The sequence below is a fragment of the Centrocercus urophasianus genome, unplaced genomic scaffold, assembly GCF_019232065.1.
Source record: "Centrocercus urophasianus isolate 14NV4802_14NV808 unplaced genomic scaffold, USGS_Curo_1.0 seq_13, whole genome shotgun sequence".
Lineage (NCBI taxonomy): Eukaryota > Metazoa > Chordata > Aves > Galliformes > Phasianidae > Centrocercus > Centrocercus urophasianus.
Genome location: NW_024884475.1, coordinates 21,498,023 through 21,515,307, shown reverse-complemented (window position 1 = coordinate 21,515,307; position 17,285 = coordinate 21,498,023). Strand labels below are relative to the sequence as shown.

The following is a 17,285-nucleotide window of genomic DNA, read 5'->3' as shown; positions in this document are numbered from 1 at the left end:
TTTTTTTTTGGCTTGGTTTGTTGTTTTTTTTTTTTTTTTTTAAGCTTAAAGATAAATCATTCAACTCTATTTGTATTACCAGAATATAAAGGGAATGCAGGCAAGTAGTTTTCTGTGTGAAATTAATTCATTAATTACAAAGCACTCTGTGAAGAGCTACTGGATTAATTTGAAAGCTGTAATTAACTGGTTAGAAGCAGGCTGCATTCCTGCTTGATGTGCTTGCATCCCACTGTGTGAAAGTCCTACAGCCACAGCCCAGTCATTCCTCAATACCCAGCAGCCTGACTGATCATTTTTCTGTCACCTTTCTGCATTTCCTTCTCTTTTTTTCTGTGTCTACTCCTGCAGTTACAATGCTGTTTATTCTGTACAACTGTACATTGCTTAATGGTAGAGGAATTAACAGATTTTCCTTTAAGAGTTTCCACCAGCAGGTCATGTTTTGTATTTAATTTTGTTACGTTCAAAATCTGCTAAGTCTAAGACATTTCTTCTCTCTCTTTTATTTATTTTTTTTTCTTTTCCTCCTAAAATACATTGTATCTAAGTTGCTGAAAGATTTTTCCAGTGATAAGCTTTGTTCTGAGAAGTAATCACTGTTTGTCCAGTTTCATATGAAGACAGTGATTAGTGCATGGAGAAACTGACTATATTCTCCTGGGAAGTTAAAATAATGCTACTATGATTATCATTATCAAATTAGCATTGAAATGCAGAATCCAGGGCTATCCATGCTCAAAAAATCTTTCACTATTTGCAATATTGAGATCTACTTTTAGCATCTTAAATTATCAAGTGCTCACGAGAGGCATGGTGAAATCTTTACTGATTCTGCAAAGCCCAGTAGAAAGCCCATGGAGCTGAAGGGAAGGTGTGAGCAGGGTTTTGGTTGAGGAGATCACTACAGGTCACCACTGGATATTGAAAAGGAGAAACTGCCAAGTTCACCACCTGGAAGGAAGCAGAGCAGAGGGCCCTGGGTTATTTCTTCTTTGTAATGAGACTGAGGCTCATGTTTCCATTGTAAAATATCTGAGAATGATCATTACAGAAATACAGATGCAGTTCTTGTGTCTGACTTAGCTGCTTTCACTAGCTACCTTGTAGAATGTGTTGGGCAGTGAAGATACACACTGCTCTGTAAATGCAGAAAACAGTTACGCTAAGATGAAGGAGTCCTTAAGTAGGAAAAAAAAACCATTACAGGATCAGAAAGTGACTATAACAATTATTTAAATGGCTGAATCAAGCCTTTATAGAGTAATTTCTCATCAGCTTCTCTCAGGAGCAACCTCTGTTTTCTTTTGACAAGGAAAATAGGTCAGAGATGAATTGTGTTCTAAAAGCAACTGTATGCCAGCAGCTTAAGGAGCTGCAGCTTTTCCTTCTACTGGGAACTTGGCCTTCTGCTTAGAGCAAATGAGTGAGTCCAAGAGAAAAAAGAAGCCTGAATTTGTTCTTAAATACAGAGGTCACAATTTAGAGACTGCAAATGAAGAAACAAACAAAAAAAAAATTATTAAGGGGCAGGAAAAAAAACTGGTCACAAGGTTTCATTAGAGAAAGATACGTTCATACTTGAGGCCGTTTTCTGTGTGCTGAAAACTGTGTACTCTGCTCTCTGGCAGCGGAGGATGGCAGCCAAGATTCCAGAGCAGAAGAGCAAAGTGGTCTTTCTTGCTTGCCTCAAAAAAAATTGATAAATAAATAAGCTGGGGGATTCTTGAGTACACTTTTTTTTTTGTGCATACATTTCACACTATTTTTGAGAATAGTCCTGGCTCACATTGGCTATTTGCATTCTTAATGCCTGCTGGTAGTCTCTAAAGCATCCCAAAATTTGGCATCTCTTTGCTTAGATATGTTGGAGTTTGTGCATAGTATCTTACAAGTTTGATCCATGTATAATATGCACATGCTCAAGAAGTACCAAAAGAAAAATACTACAAAAGTATTTGAAGGAAACCTGGGAGAGGGTTAATGTTCTGAAGTATCTGTATGTTGTTGTGCTACCTTGATAAAACTGGGAGATGTTTATGATCAAAGCATTAATAAAACCAGAATCCTTTTGCCAAGGTTGTTAATTTCTATTGGCCACCTATGTTTACACTTGTGACATAAATGCGTAACTTAATGGAAGTAAGGTTAAATGAGGGAGGATAAGAATCATAACATCTAGAGCTTCAGCAGTTCTTAATGTCATGCACTATGAACTGTATCTGTCAAGCTTACTAATTTTGTTTTGGGGTATTGAAAGGGGATTTAATGTGTTTGTTTTTCCTTTACAATCTAGATACTAAAAGGGCAAATATCTCAGTAAAATGTGAATTTGTTCTCTAGGCAAATATGACAACAGGATTAACTGTGCTTGAATATTTGTATTTACTGAATGCTTTATTTTTGATCTAAAACAATTTAAGGGGTATGTGTATGTGTGTGCGCTATGTTTCTAAGGTGTGAATATGAAATCTTAATAGATCTCCATACTTCATAGTTTTATATTTTCCAGGTGTAAAAAAATGGGATTTCTAGAGGTCCATAGAGGTCTCCTTTGTGTAGATACTGTCACTAGCTCTTGTCAAATGTCATTGCTGAAGTAGACACATGCTTCTCTTAAGCCTGAAGTTTCAAGCTCCTGGCTGTGACATGTTTTTTTGTGTGTTGAAAAAGTGTGTTTTAAAAATACAATCCAACATTTCCTTTAAACATTATTTAAGTGCCACCATTTTGCAAAAGGCTCATGGAGCTGGTATCCAGCAATTAAACCCTTGACTGTATGCGTATGCATCCATGCACAGCTTCTGCTCCCACGGTGAATGGGTGCATTAGCTAACCATATGCACATTTAGTTAAAACCTGACTTAGAAAGCCTGCTTTTATTCTGAATCTACTCATTAAGCCATTTCTAAGCAACAGATCAATTTTTGTAAGCTTTACAAACTCACTGAAGTGAGATGTCTAACAGGAGTCAGTTCCCTTTCTTTCAGCATGCCATCTTTAGTCCTGCCCGTAAGTAGGAAGGGTGATTTTTCCGCTTCACTACTTTTTTCCCAATCAGAGCTAAGTTGGATGATGTAGGATCCCACAGGTTTGTGTACTGTGCCTGAATGATGATCAGGTGGTCACTAGAGGTGAGCTCTTACAAGAGCTGAGTTCTGTAGTGCATGGGGAGAAAGGGGAGTAGAGGATACTGTTTGCAAGGACCTATTGGAGGGCTGGATGCAGAGATATGCTTTGCAGCAGATGGCTCCTCAGCACGTCTCTTACACTAAAAGTTGTGGAAAGTAGCTCTCCTCTTGAGAATGGTGTTTACCTCCATAGGGACAGCACTGCCATGTGCATGAAGTGCTGTCATGCTTTCAGGGAGGGTTGGGGAGAAGCAGGCTGCAGCCTATCTAGTTTCCCAGTGCAGTTACCCCTTTGTGGAAATGTCATGCGAAACCACGTACTGTCTTTAACTGACACCTCCACACACGAGTGGTCCTGTGCTTTCCTTTGCCCCACCTGAAGCAAGGCCAGCTGGTGGGGAGCTGTGTCCCAGCCAAGGGGCAGCAGCCCCCCCAAGCAGAGGAGTCTGTCCCTGTCCTTCAGGAAAAGGGTGTACAGAGAGTTTGAGTTTGCTGCAGTGCTTCAGGGATGAGGGTGCCCAAGGATTTTATACTTTTCATATCAACTCAGTGTCTTCATGAGGAGGTCACCCGGGCTGTGACTTCTGCAGTGCATGAAGCAGCACAAGTGAATTCAGAGCCTGAGCTTGTGGAAAAGGCATTCAGAAAACTCATGCAGATCTGTATACTCCTTCAATTTAAACAACATAAAGTGTTCATGGCCTGAAGAATTGTTTGTTTTCTCTTTGCTTTGTTTGTTTGTGTGCTTTAAGTAGTGTCATTTTGGAAGGAGGACTCATGCACTTTGTGTATCCATTTATGCTTACCGCTTACTACTTCCCTTTTCTGTGTGTGATATTTTAAGCTCGATTACCTCCCAGTGCTGATATGTCTGTCCTGCCTCGATAAACTCAGCTGATGCTTGTTGGCTTCATTGCATGTTGCCAAAAATACAAGCTTGAGAGCAACGGGATTCAACCAAAATAAGCACTGAAGGCAAATAGTTGCAGGACACCTAGATACACTGTGCTACAAACAAATAATGAATATTAAATATATAGCACATTTCAGCTACTCTGTCTCATCTTTTGCTGGAGCTCTGTCTGTGTGAGTGTTTTCTAACTTGCTCTTTATCTTTCTTCATGCTTTCGTGGATTCAGAGAGAGGTAAATGATTTTCATTTTCCCATTATTCTTTGTGTTTATCTTTCCAGCATGCACCAAACAGTGCTCATATCAGTTTGCTTGTGAATACTGTCATTCAGAAACTTAACTGCAGTGAGGTGCATTTATGTCTCTGCCACCTTTTCAGCTTTCTATTAACAGTATTGTCAAGTTGAACTGTGTGTTTTTTTCCGTATCTCAAGCCCTCAAGTGCTAGAACAATTTAAATTTATGCTATGCAGTGGATTTTGATATTGACTTCTGATGTTTGAGTTTAGACACTATCATTCTGTGTGTTCTGAAATGAAGGAAAATTCGTTATAATTTTTTTCTTTAAGAAAAAAAAGTTATACTGCCTGCTGGGGACTTTAAGAACTAATTTTAGCAACAGTTGGAAATGTTGACATTTAACTTCCAATTTTTGGCATTTGATCTTTGAATGCAGCTGGGTTGGTCACTTGTCCTTGGAGTCAGATGAAAAACTGTCACCAGCACGTTTGATTTGTTTGGGTGCACAAAGGAACCCTTTGGGATTCCTGACACCGCTTCCCGCTGGTGGGAGCGCACACAGCGAGGCATTGTAGTCCCGCGCTCTGCAGCGCAAGGGCTGCAGCCACGCCAGGGCCTCCTGCTCATAGAATCATGTCTCGCGGATGTGGCGCGGGTTTTGTTTGCTCTTCTAAATTGTAAGGAGTTGGTGCCGGGACTGCGTGGAAAGAATGTAGCTGAGAGATGCAGGCAGATGCTCAGGTTTGCTTTGTGGAATATAATGAGAATGCTTTCCAGGCTTGACTGGTTTTTAATCAGTTCTTTAGGCAGAGTTGGCCCAGGGAAATGTTTGAACTTCCTTCATTATGGCTTTGCAATCTAATGTAGATTTCATGCATGTAGGAAGTGATGATCCTCCCAGACTAACACTAGCAGAAGTGTGCTGCAAGCAGATTCGTGGGTAGTGTCTGTGCATGATTGCTTGTTCTCTGTCTGCATAATAAAGAGCAAAGGAGAACTAGTGAGCACTGCTGATAAAGAGATTCTCAGTGGAGAGATTAACTGTTCTAGCGCAGTCTGCTCTCTTCTTCACTGAAATGTGTGGTAGTGCTTTGAGCTCAACTTGATGTATCTCTTTATTAAATCTTCAAATATTCCCTATAAACAAAAGCCTACATCTACCAATTAGATCTGGAAGATAGAAGTGTTGTTAAAAATATCTAATTTGTCAAAATAAGTTTGCAGGATCTCCGGCAGAGAGGCCGTTTAGAGGTTCATAGGCATAATAACACGTTCATCTATTTTTAGGAAATTTAGCATTCACAGAGTGCTAGACTGGCCATCCTGAGGAGTTAAACCAGCAGTCTGTGATGCTACCAAGTAGAAGCAGCAGCTGCAGTGGACTTGACAAGTAGCTTCATTTGTGTGTTTTCTCCTTGAAAATCATGCTGCGCAGGGTAGCTTCCCGCCCATGCATATTTCATTAATGTTGTGAAGCAATTAAGCAGAAAAAAATTCATCGTGAAAAATTGGTGGCAGTAAAATGTCAGTGGTCAGTGTCTCCGCTGGTTTTCATAGGATCTGTCGCTGAAGGTCTGTCTTCATTTAAGTTTTTGTAAAAACCGGGCTGAAGCCTAAGCTGCTGCTCCTCTTGTTGCCGTGCCGTGTCTGCCCAGCAGCTGAGCAGCAGCCGTGCTCCACTGGGGGTGGCCTGTGCCCCTGGCCTTCCTCTTGCCAGCACCTTGCCAGCACTTTGAGATGGACTGCCAAGGGCAGTCTTGGTGGTGATCCCAGCAAACGTGATGGGCTTCCTCCTTGTCTAGTCCATTAAAACAGTATTTTAGCCATGTGATCATGAGATGAGGCTAGCAAGGAAGACTAGCATGGAACAAAAATCTTAACTCTGTGGTATTTGTTGGTGCACTTTGTTGACACAGTGAATAGATCAGGAGAGTGTGGATATTAAGTCATACCTTGGCATAACTCAAGACCTTGACTCGTGACGTGGCCATGTAGATCAGTGTTTCTTTGAAAGGGTGGAATGTAGACCTTGGTATTAAAAAGGGGCATGGTTTGTAGCATCCTTGTGCCTGGAGAGGCAGTGGCAGCAGGCATGTCCCCTGCCCTGCACAGTGAGGTGGCAGCCAGCCTTGGTAATGGGGAATGGCTTCTGCAGCTGTGTCAGGTTCAGGATGTTGGAAGGAAATTGGAGTGGAAATTGTGCAAATAGTTTCAAGCCTGGAAGTGCTGGGCTCCAGAGGGCTGGGTTTTGGACATATTGGTTCGAGGAAGGTTTTAACAAACTAACTTGGATGTGCACAGAGCTGTGACAACGATAAGACATCAGAGAGTAACCGGGAGGCTGTGTGTTTTAGGGTTGCCAGATTAAAGCCTCTGAGTATTGCACAAAGCTAGCAAGTGATGTTGTCAAGAAATGAAGCACACTTAGCCTTTCAGCAGAGGATAATTTGCACTATGCATTTTATGCATGAATTAGAAAAACAAGCTACATTGTTCCAGTGCCCTTTCAGGAGAATTTAATAAATGCAGAACTGATTTATTGTTTCAAGGGTATGCTTTTTTTTTTTTTTTTTTTTTTTTTTTAAGTTCTGTGAGGACTGAAATAAGAAAAGACTCCTAGAAGTCTCTGCTTCAGAGAGGACCTTAACTACCTAGGCCAGAAACTCGTGACCAGGATGTGTATTGGTGGACCTGCCTGCTATACTGGGTTGGAATTGGGCAGCAAGAGCTCTGCAAGCTGGAGCTGTTGGAGTGAAGAATTGCAAAGCTTTTGTACATTTTTAGAATTACCAGAAGATCTTTAAATTTTTGTAATGCATCTTTGCTGCATGGTTTCCTGCACCTAACCTTGCTTGCCATTTGTGACATTAGAATACTTGTGTCTTGGAAAAAGCCTCTTGAAAGAATGAGCTTGTTGGTGTTAAAATTTATCCCCTTTTCTTCCCGTATGACCTCTCTCACTTTCCTTGCTTTTGTCCTTCTCTGCTCATTTATTCTGCTCTCATGGACACTGTGTTGTCTATCCACTGTGTGTGAATGGCAGCCTCCTGCCAGACGGCTCCTGACCCTACTCTGCCATTGTGCCTGCTGCTCTCCCCCTTTTTCCTTCTTTCTCTTTTTTTTCCACAACCCTCCCCTCTCCCCTTTCTCCTTTCTTTTCCACAAATCTCTGGGCAGCTGTTTGCAGTAAAGCAAAGCAAAATCTGAAGATTATGGGCTCAGGAGCCTGTTTCACTGCAGCCCAGCAGGGTGTGCTCTTTGATCCCACAGGAGCAAGTGCACACTTACATAGAAATAGTCATTTTCTGGAGGCACTTTTAGGTGAATTTGAATCAATTTTAAGCTGAGCCTAGAGGATATCATTTTCTTCTTCAAGGATTCTTGTTAAAATTTGTGGTACATAAATCTGCAAAGCAATTTACATTTTCTTGCATATGTATTATTTTAATACAGTTGTTCTAAATACCTGCAATTATCATTGGTAAAAGTAGAAATTTTCTTATTTCCGGATTCAAGGCTTGGCTTGCTTTTTTTTTTTTTTTTTTTTTTTTTTTTTAAATAAGGGTTAATAAAATTCTACAGTCCTTTGGAAAAGTAAGAAAAGGCAGTGGAGAATGTGATGTTTTTTCAGGCCATACTTAATTGGGATGTCTCCTAGGACTATAGCCTAATAGTGGCAAATGGCCATGACTGCTATTCAAACAGAACAGCATTAGCATAAATCACATTTAGTGTGATTATATTCATCCAGGGTTGAGCAGCTAAGTGATGCCTAGCCAGGTGTTAAATAGGTATGGCTATCTAAGTTCTAGTCAATTACTGTAGACATTTGCCAATTAAGGAGGGTAAAGGAGCAAATAAAAATGAAATTCCATTCCACTTAGCACCTTACATTATCTTTGCAGTTCTCTAATTGCTTTTTAAAATGTCTCACAGTTGTATTTTAAACTATTCAGCAGAGCCAGTCTTACCTGCTTGTGCAACAAAATGCACTTTCTATCTGTTTTCTGGCTTTTTCCAGACTACTAATTTACAGCAAGTTCCTATGTCCTGAAATGTACTAGTGGATAAGGTACTATATGTGCAAATGGTTAAAAAATAAATCCTGGCCCTTCTCTATAATGCCATACCAACAGAAACGATCTGCTTGTGCTGTGAACTTGAGGGAATATAGAGATGCAATACACTGTTCTTCCACTCAACGTCATGCTGCTCTCCCCACTGACATGAAGGGAATTGTACTGGAAGCTGTGGTTTAAATCCTGCTAATTTCACGTGTGCCCACATCCCACGGAGAACGGGAAGACTCCATCTGGATGAGATGGGGATCTAGATGGGGATCTGTTCATTCTGTGCAACTTTGTATCCTTCCCTGAATTTCTTAAAGGCTTCTCAGTTTATTCTTTCTCTTGTTTTCCTAGCAAGAAGTAAAGGCAAGGGAACGGTGTGAGGAGGTATTTGCCCTTTTCCATAAATTTCTATTGCAAGCACGTTACTCAGCACTTCTTCATTATTGAAGGGGCTGGTTGCCCATAAATCTCACTTAAATGTTAATCAGCTTCAAGTGAGCTGCTGTGGAATGAAGGTTTACAGAGTAAGCGACCCAGAAGGGATCTGAAGTAGAAGAAGCATCAGAGAGCAGTCTTGGGGCTTACTTGGTATTCAAGGCTTTGGACAGATAAATTGTTGCCTTCTGGTCCTGTGAAGGGAAATGTTGCTCCAGAGTTTTATTCTGTTAGCCACGGTTTTGGGAGCAGCTACTACAGAGTGATCAAAGCCATGCCCTTCTTCCCAGAGAGCTCTGCTCTCCCTGTGCTTCACAACACCAGGCTGCACCAGGTCCCTGCTGCCAGCCTGTCTCCTGAGGTGCTTCTCAGAGCGTGGCAGGTAGGTGACTTCAGGAATTAAGGGAATTGGTGGTATTGTTTGTGCTCTGTCAAAACAGAAGTGGATGATGTGCTTGCTAATTTTGATTGATGACTTGGAAACAGCTGGTGCTGGCAGGGTTGTGTGTGATACACTGCCATTGGTTTTGAGGAGCTTGGATTTCCTTCTCTGCCTCAGCAGGCTTACAGATGATCATCTAAAGGTTTATGCATGTTCACAATTTCCATATGTAATTAGCTGATTTACTTTGTTCAAGCTGTTCAGGTATTTAAAGTAAGGCACTGGTGCGTGTGTCTCAACCACCACTGCACGGGCTTTATTAGCTCTCAGCAGTCAAGATTGATGTGCTAGCTGGTGTCTCATTCGCTGCTGTAATTGCACTGTAATTTTACACAACCTGGCTTATACACGTGTCCTGTTAATTCAGGAATATTTACTGTAGCAGCAGGAACAGACACCACTGTCTGAGGCTGAGGCCTCCTGGCTGCATGGTACACACAGCATCTCAGCGAAGGGCTGCTTTTCCTGCTCCTTCAGGCTGATGGTGCCTGAGTAGGATTTCACAGGGTGAAGAAGGCATTTCCTGGTATCCCTGGGCAAATGCCAGAGCAAGCAGTAGGAGCATGAAGACATCTGTGGTGCAGAGTGCTTCCTGACGTGTGTGAAGGCTTTGCCTACCAGCTCTGTCATTTCACTGCTAGGCAAAAGTCAGACCAGCCATTCATAGGCTGCTTGAACTTGGATTTGGCTGGCAATGTAATATGTCATCCAAACCTCCAATACTTGCTTTGTCCCATCTTATTTTTATTAATGACAAGTTTCTAGCTAATAGCTTTTAAGCTACCAGGAGGTGCAAGTTATGCTCTGTCTGTGCAGCCCCTCACATGTGATGGCCCGATCTCATCCTGATGCTTCACAGTGTTCCTTGAGCTCCAGGTTTCTATTTATTTGAATGGGGATCTGCACAGCACAAGCAATTCAGCAAAGCAATGCAGGGTATACAACTACTCTTCTTGTAAAGGAACCCGTAAATCATTCATTTACACATCCTTGAAGGGCTTTTATCGATTTGAGGTTAATGCTTCCAAATAGTGATAAATAGCCATTGTCACTCCAAAAGAACAGGCCTTGATCCAGCAATGAGGTATATGCAGCAGGTTGCTTGCTTGTGCATCTTCGCTAGCCTGTGCCTAAGATCACAGCCAGCACATTTGTTTTGCATACAATTCCAAATGGAAATCTCTATTTTATTTTCAAAGTGTTCAGGAAGGAAGGAGCCCTTCTAAAGCAAGGCTTTGCTTGTGTAGAAAAAATGCTTCAGTTATTCCCAGGATGCTCAGTGTCTCGGTGAACTTGCAGTGCAGCAAAAGGGAAGAAAGTGCTGAAAGGCTCTTGTAGATTGTGGCTGAAGTACTGGGAGTGGGGCTGGAGCTGCAAGACGTCCAGGCATCTTAACAGACAACCTCTTCTGGGATTATTGCTGTGGGGTTTGCCACAAGTCATGAGTCATTGGATTAAGACATGCCTATGTTGTTACTCCAGCACTGTCCCTTTGTAGGTGCCTGTGTCACACATACAGGCACACCAAAGCAGAGGAAGAGCTCCAACCTGTCTGTAAGCATCCAGGCGAGGGGCAGCCACTTCTTTGTTGTGAGGATTCATCACAGACAAAACGTAGTGCTGCCACACTAAATACAGGAAATGTACTGAACTTCAGGGTAGTGCTCCTGCTTCCAGTGTGGGGCTGGAAGTCCAGCTCTCCATCAGCCATCAGCATCCTGGCGTGCTTTCCTGTGCTGTAGAACCAGCTTCGGGTTCCTCCTCTGTGAAAGGGTGAATTAGCCTCCATCCCAGGAGGGTCATGAAGCAAATTAGCACTACAGGGAGAGTGATGAGCTCTTGGAGCAGAGACAGCCCTGAATTCAGTATCTAAATGGAACATGTCAACCCTGTTGCTTTCTTTACACCGTGCTCATGCTTTGGCTTCTTCAGAAGCACATCAGCACTTAAACAGCCTGAGAACGAGGAAGCACCATACTGACTTTAGAAGACTGTACTCAAGGCGACTAGTTGGAACAGTGTAGAAAATCTCTTTCATAGGGAATCCTTATTTAACTTTTGAAAAAATAAGGTTAGATATTTAGGCCAATTACTTTGAGCAAAACTCAGCAGGTTCACATCTCCCTTATGCAACCAGATCTCTAATTACTATCTGCATGTTTTAAACACTTTTATACAGTCCTTCTAAATGCATTCTTTTTCTATCTAGACCACCATTTGCCATTTTTCATTTTTTTAGCATTTAAAAGCTGCATGTGTTTTTAGTCTTATCCTCTAATTCTTTCTCCTTTGCCTTTAGTAAGTATGTATTTTTCTATGTATTTACAGTTGCTTTTGGAGTTATGGGTGTTATGTTCAATAAATTGTTATGAAATTGTAATGAGCTGTTTAATTATACAGATAACTCATCAACGCTTATGTAGTTTTTCATAGGTATGCACTGTATTAAATTTGAAGATCTGCATTGTCTAAGATGTGTTTTATTCTCTAATAGCTGAAACATACACATGGTAAAGGACAGATGACTGCAGGTATTACTGCTTCTAATGTGTCAATTCATTTTGTTTGCGCAGAGACTTTGCATATGTGGCAAGAGACAAAGACACCAGAATTCTGAAATGTCATGTGTTTCGATGTGACACGCCAGCAAAAGCCATCGCCACAAGTTTACACGAGATCTGCTCAAAGGTAAGTGGATGTAAAGTCATCCACACAAGCCTGCTGAGAGCCTCAGAGCATAATACACACAGTCAGCCACCTCACACTGTTAGCTTTGTATCTCTGGCAGCCAGAAATGAGACAGGGAGTTTGTAAAGGATACAAAGGAATGGGAATAGTGGGAGGATGTGCATTTAGATTTGAGGATGGTGATACTTGTATTTAATTGATAAGCATATATACAGAGAGTCATCTTGTGTAATAAAGAAGTTGTGTGTTGAAAAGGGAAAAAGAACACATTCTTTTAATTAATGGTCAGTGGTGGTGTGTAACTTTGTAAATAAATTAGACCTTGTTTGAATGGTATGCTTCAAGCAGGACAGGCATGAAAATAGTTGCCAGTGTTATGCTGCCCAATTAAAATAAATCAGGGAGAAGGGGGAGAGCTAAGCTGACTAACAGTAGAAGGATCTTCGTTCCCGTAGCAGCACTGTCTGTAATACTGGAGACAACTGTTCTCTTCAGTCACTTTACATTAATCTGCCAACATTCCCTAGTTATTAATTTTGATTTTCTTGCGTGATCAGTTCATGAGTGTCCTCAGTACAGCAATGTCTTGTAGTGCTGTGACAGCACATCCTTGACAGCTGAAAAAAATGTTTAAAAGGCTTTATAGGGAGATACTTAAGCCAGAGTGTTTTTTATTTCTTTTATTGAGAAACTGTTTTTATTTCTTTTATTGAGCTATGGATTTGAGGCTGCATTCACCTTTTTAAGAATATGCTGATGAGCTGCCCCAACTGGTGGTGGGGCTGGGAGTGGCAGGGGCCATTCTGGGTGATGCTGCACAGCATCACTGCAGCAGTGGTTCACTGGAGATGCCTGGACTTGCTGTCTCTCATCTTTCTCCGACTCAGCTCTCACAGATTTTTCTAGCAAGTCTAGCAGGGAAAAACAATTTCTACAAAAGTTTCTTTTGTCCAGTAAGCACAGCATCAAGTAAATGCAGGGGGTATCTGACTTGTGCTGTCAGAAAGGCAGGAAAGCTGTCATGTAATTGTGGCATGAAATTCCTGGCAATATTGGATCACAGAGTGACTGAACATTTACAGCTAATAGTAATAGAGAGTAAAAGAGAATGATGCTGTTGAGCAGAGAGTTGTTCCTTCATAATTCAGCAGTAGATGAAATCCTGATTCAGCAAAGCACCTAGCATCTGCTGTCTGACACACTTGATCTCTTTGCTGAGCCAGAGCTTCTCCCTAAGCTAGCAAGTATCATTTTTCATCCTCAAGTGGGAGTACTGCCATGTGTCCCCATAAAAGATAATACTTCCAAAATATGAAACCTAGCAATAAATAAATAAATAAATAAAAGGGAAGAAAGCAAAGATAAATGAAAAGATAAATTAGCCAGAAGTATCTTCAGACCAAGTGTCATTCACTGGAACTCTAGTCATCCCTACAGCTTAATTACTATCAACAGTCATCAGTGTTAAAGAAGCAGATCGCAATTTCATATTTTGGAAAACTTCCCTTAACTTCCCTGGGACCTTCCTCAGATGTGTATTTGTAGAGAATGATCATCCGAAGTGATTGTTTGGATGTGTTTTTCTCTTTTGTTAGTATTGTGGGAGAGGAATGTGTTGCATTTTGCATGGAATTTTTAATGTCAGATGAAACATAAAAATGGAAGAAAAAATGACATGCAGCAGAGGATAGATCAGAGAGGTATATGAACAATGAACATACTTCTCTGTGTGTTAAATATTTGTTTCTTGCAATATTACTCCTCACAATTTTTCTGTTGACAAAAATGGCTAGTTTTTTAACTCTTCCATTCTTCTTTCATCTAGTCTTGAACAGCTCGTAAGTTCAGTATGTAGGTAAGGAATGGTGAATAAGCCATGGGCAAGCTGAAGTAATTTATGAAGAATAACTTGTTTAGTCACATAGTTTCTGGCTAATTTGGGAAATTAGAGTTCTAATAAGAGTAGACTGATACTTGGAGTTACTATTTTACAGTATCTTTCAAAAAATGCTGCATTATCACTATCTTATTCAGATTATGGCTGAACGGAAGAATGCTAAAGCTATGGCTTGCAGTTCAATGCAGGAGAGGACAAACGTCACCCTTGATGTTCCTCTGCAAGGTACCATACATTACTGCTCATGTCCATGGGATGGGGCTATTTCAGATATGTTTTATTTCTGATGCTGTTTCTGACCAAAACGGTGCCTGTTGGTTGGAGAGTCTTTTAACCACTGTATCTGACTCTAAGGTGGTATTGTATTAAACATTTTAATGTATTGATCCTATTCACAGTAACACAGTCCTGGTAAGTTATGTCAGTTTGCACACTGTCTTTCATTTTAAAATACAGCTTTTGCAAACACAGTTTGTCATGCTTGTGGCTACTTGCATATATTGTCCAGTTCATATCAAAGTACTTCTTGAGATGGCACAGATCAGCCAAATCTGCCCTAAAAGCAGAATGTGCTCCAGTTAATCACATGGATTCACATAGGAGTGCTCCTTCCAGGTTTCAGCACAGTTTTGGCAGCTTCCAAGGCAAAAGATACAAGTGGGTTGTCATCTACCTTGAGGGGCTTTTGCACACTCTACTACTGCATGGCAAAAGAAAGTTGTCTTTGCATGCTTTGTTAGTCAAAACTTACTAGCTGCTGTTTAGAAAATTTTCCAGAACAAATGTACCACGTGTTAGCTTTACAGGAAACTAGATGCTTTCAGATGCAGCAGTTCATCCTGATTACCTTACTCCTAATCCATACATCAACTTGTGTAATTTTCTGCTAGACAGCAGTATTGATTACTCATAGCTTGTGTTGAACATATTAAAATGGATGATATTAAAAAGGTTCCAGATTTTACATAGTTATGCAGTGAAAAATAGGTCTGTATGTCTCAAAGGCACATTCATTTATATTTTTTGTTTTTGTTTTTTTTTTTAAATATGCCAGTAGCATAATGTGACCCTATTTTTAGTGTAGATGAAGAATTAAATGATGCAGCATTCTAATTCCCTTAGAAATTATTTGGTATTAGTCTTGTCAGAGGGGGTAGAGATTTGTTTTAATTAGTACAATGCCTTCAGAGTATAATTACTTGATAAACTGTTTTAGGTTATTGATGAAATGAAAGTCTTTTTCCGAGCTGTGAGTAGCAATAAATAGAAATCTATATTTGTTCCCATGCAGTAGATTTCCCAACACCAAAGACAGAGCTGGTGCAGAAGTTCCACGTCCAGTACCTGGGAATGCTACCTGTAGCTAAACCTGTGGGTATGTGTCATATATTTGTGACTTCAGAGGGAACTTGCATAAACTCTTAAGGGCTGGATTCTGACTAGCCAAGTGTAAGAGCATGATTTTGGAATGGGAGCAGTTCCTGAACTTCAGAGTCTTTAGAGCCAGAGGTGAAAATGCCTAGCATTCAGCGCTTCAAATAAATGTGTGTTATGCAACCAGAGTACTTTGGGAGCTGGTAAGAAAGCATTTTCTTTTTACTGCTTTCTCTGAATATGAGCTTTGTTACTAATGAGAAGGGCCTTGGATAACTGAAATGGTGCAGCAGTTAAACAAGATGCTAATGCTTTTTTAGTATGCCAGAGGCACCTGATTTGCTTCTGCAGATGATGAAAACCAGCTTCAAAATCCATCACCATATTCATTTTACCACGTTCAGAACAATTTACTACTGTGTACTACTGTGTGAAAATAATATTGTATACTCATACACATTTATTTCTGTTTTAGGAATGGATACCCTGAACAGTGCTATTGAAAGTCTGATGGCTTCCTCTAGCAAGGAAGACTGGATGCCAGTTACCATGAATGTTGCTGATGCTACTGTCACAGTCATTAGTGAAAGAGTAAGGCAGAATGTCCTGTTCAAAACATGTTTAACACAAGTGCTGAAAACCAGGAACTCATGAGCATTAGAAGAGAGTGTTCATTTTTCCTGGACTTCATTTACCTTTTTTTGCATTTTATTTCTTTGCAGGGCTGTATCACTGTTTTACAACTACTTGTGTCAGCTTCAGCTTTATTTACCATTCCAAGCATGTCCTTAGAAACATAAATTATAAGTAACCTTTAGGTGCTTTAAACAAACACAATATTATCCTTCCTAGAAATTTTGAGTGTAAAATGTTGTAGGTTAAGCTGAAAGGAGCAATCCTAAGTTTGTGTATTTTCTTTATTCTTTCTATGAAAACCAAGAGTAAGACTACAACTTGTGTTTCACATCACTGTCCTTTAGTGGAGCATTTTTCATAGAATAAAATGAAACTTGCAAAGAATGTTCCACATCTGCATCTGTTGATTAGGTCCTAAAGCCACATCTCTACATACCAGTAATGGGAGACTATCTTTAAAAGTCACAATAGCCATGCATTTCTTCACAAAACTGCCACATCCATTTTAAACATGCAGTACTGCAATGCATGATATGCTTCAGTTCTAAGGCTCAAAGCCATTGTGTTCTGCTGGTAGCCTAGAAGAGAGAACTCAGCTCAGGCCTTTGCACACCAGGTATACACAGATTGCAGAAGAAGTTTCACTGTATCAGTGTTCTCTCCCTACTTAATTAACCTAACACTGAAAGTAAAATTTCATAGAATATCTGTTAGTAATGAACAATCATTTTATTCATAACCAGAATGAAGAGGAAATCGTGGTGGAATGTCGTGTGCGATTTCTGTCCTTCATGGGAGTAGGCAAGGATGTTCATACATTTGCCTTCATTATGGATACAGGAAACCAGCATTTTGAGTGCCATGTGTTTTGGTGTGAACCAAATGCAGGCAATGTATCAGAAGCTGTTCAGGCTGCTTGTATGGTAAGTGACTTTCTTGAAAAGGCATTTAATAGTACTTGGATTTTCTACTACTTCAGTATATGTATTTACAAATGTGCAGTTAATTTCCTGAGATATAATTTGCAATTTGGATTCTGATATGTCTAGTAAATTGAAAATAAGCTTGAAATGTTGATTTAGTGATCTCTGCTCCTTTAACATCTGATCTCCTGAATTCCTCAACACCTGTGTAAGATCTGTGCTGTAGTTACAGAAGTTATCTAACGCTGGAAGAATATTTCTATGTAACCCGGTGACAATGTAGTGAAAAATAGTCCTTGTTTAAGAAAACTTACTTTTCAATTTTCAAAGTGGGTTGTTGCTGTGATGTAGTATTTGTCGTGTGCTAAAGAACAGTTTCTGCTAAAAGTCAGACCAATATCCCATTAACTTGATCAAGGTTGTTTGTCACAGTCAAAATGAAAGTTTGACTGTATTTCATGAGTAGGTATTTTAAATGTATTTTAAATGCACTGAAGGTAATAGCTACAGTAAGGAGTGCAGAATGCTTCTGCTTTGT

The 17,285-nt window shown here is 40.3% G+C and overlaps 1 protein-coding gene across 17 annotated transcripts in view; it reads left to right on the top strand.

Annotated features, from left to right (window-relative positions):
- Positions 1–17,285, top strand: part of APBB2 (amyloid beta precursor protein binding family B member 2) — a 157,571-nt gene that overhangs the window by 130,040 nt on the left and 10,246 nt on the right. For all 17 annotated transcript variants that reach the window (XR_006167661.1, XR_006167660.1, XR_006167659.1 and 14 more), the window contains 5 exons: positions 11,803–11,917; positions 13,952–14,039; positions 15,106–15,189; positions 15,664–15,779; positions 16,568–16,747. Coding sequence is in view for 14 of the 17 variants with exons in the window: in XM_042811929.1 (XP_042667863.1) it covers positions 11,803–11,917; positions 13,952–14,039; positions 15,106–15,189; positions 15,664–15,779; positions 16,568–16,747 (583 nt within the window). In the remaining 3 variants the exon portion in view is untranslated. The remainder of the gene's footprint in view (positions 1–11,802; positions 11,918–13,951; positions 14,040–15,105; positions 15,190–15,663; positions 15,780–16,567; positions 16,748–17,285) is intronic.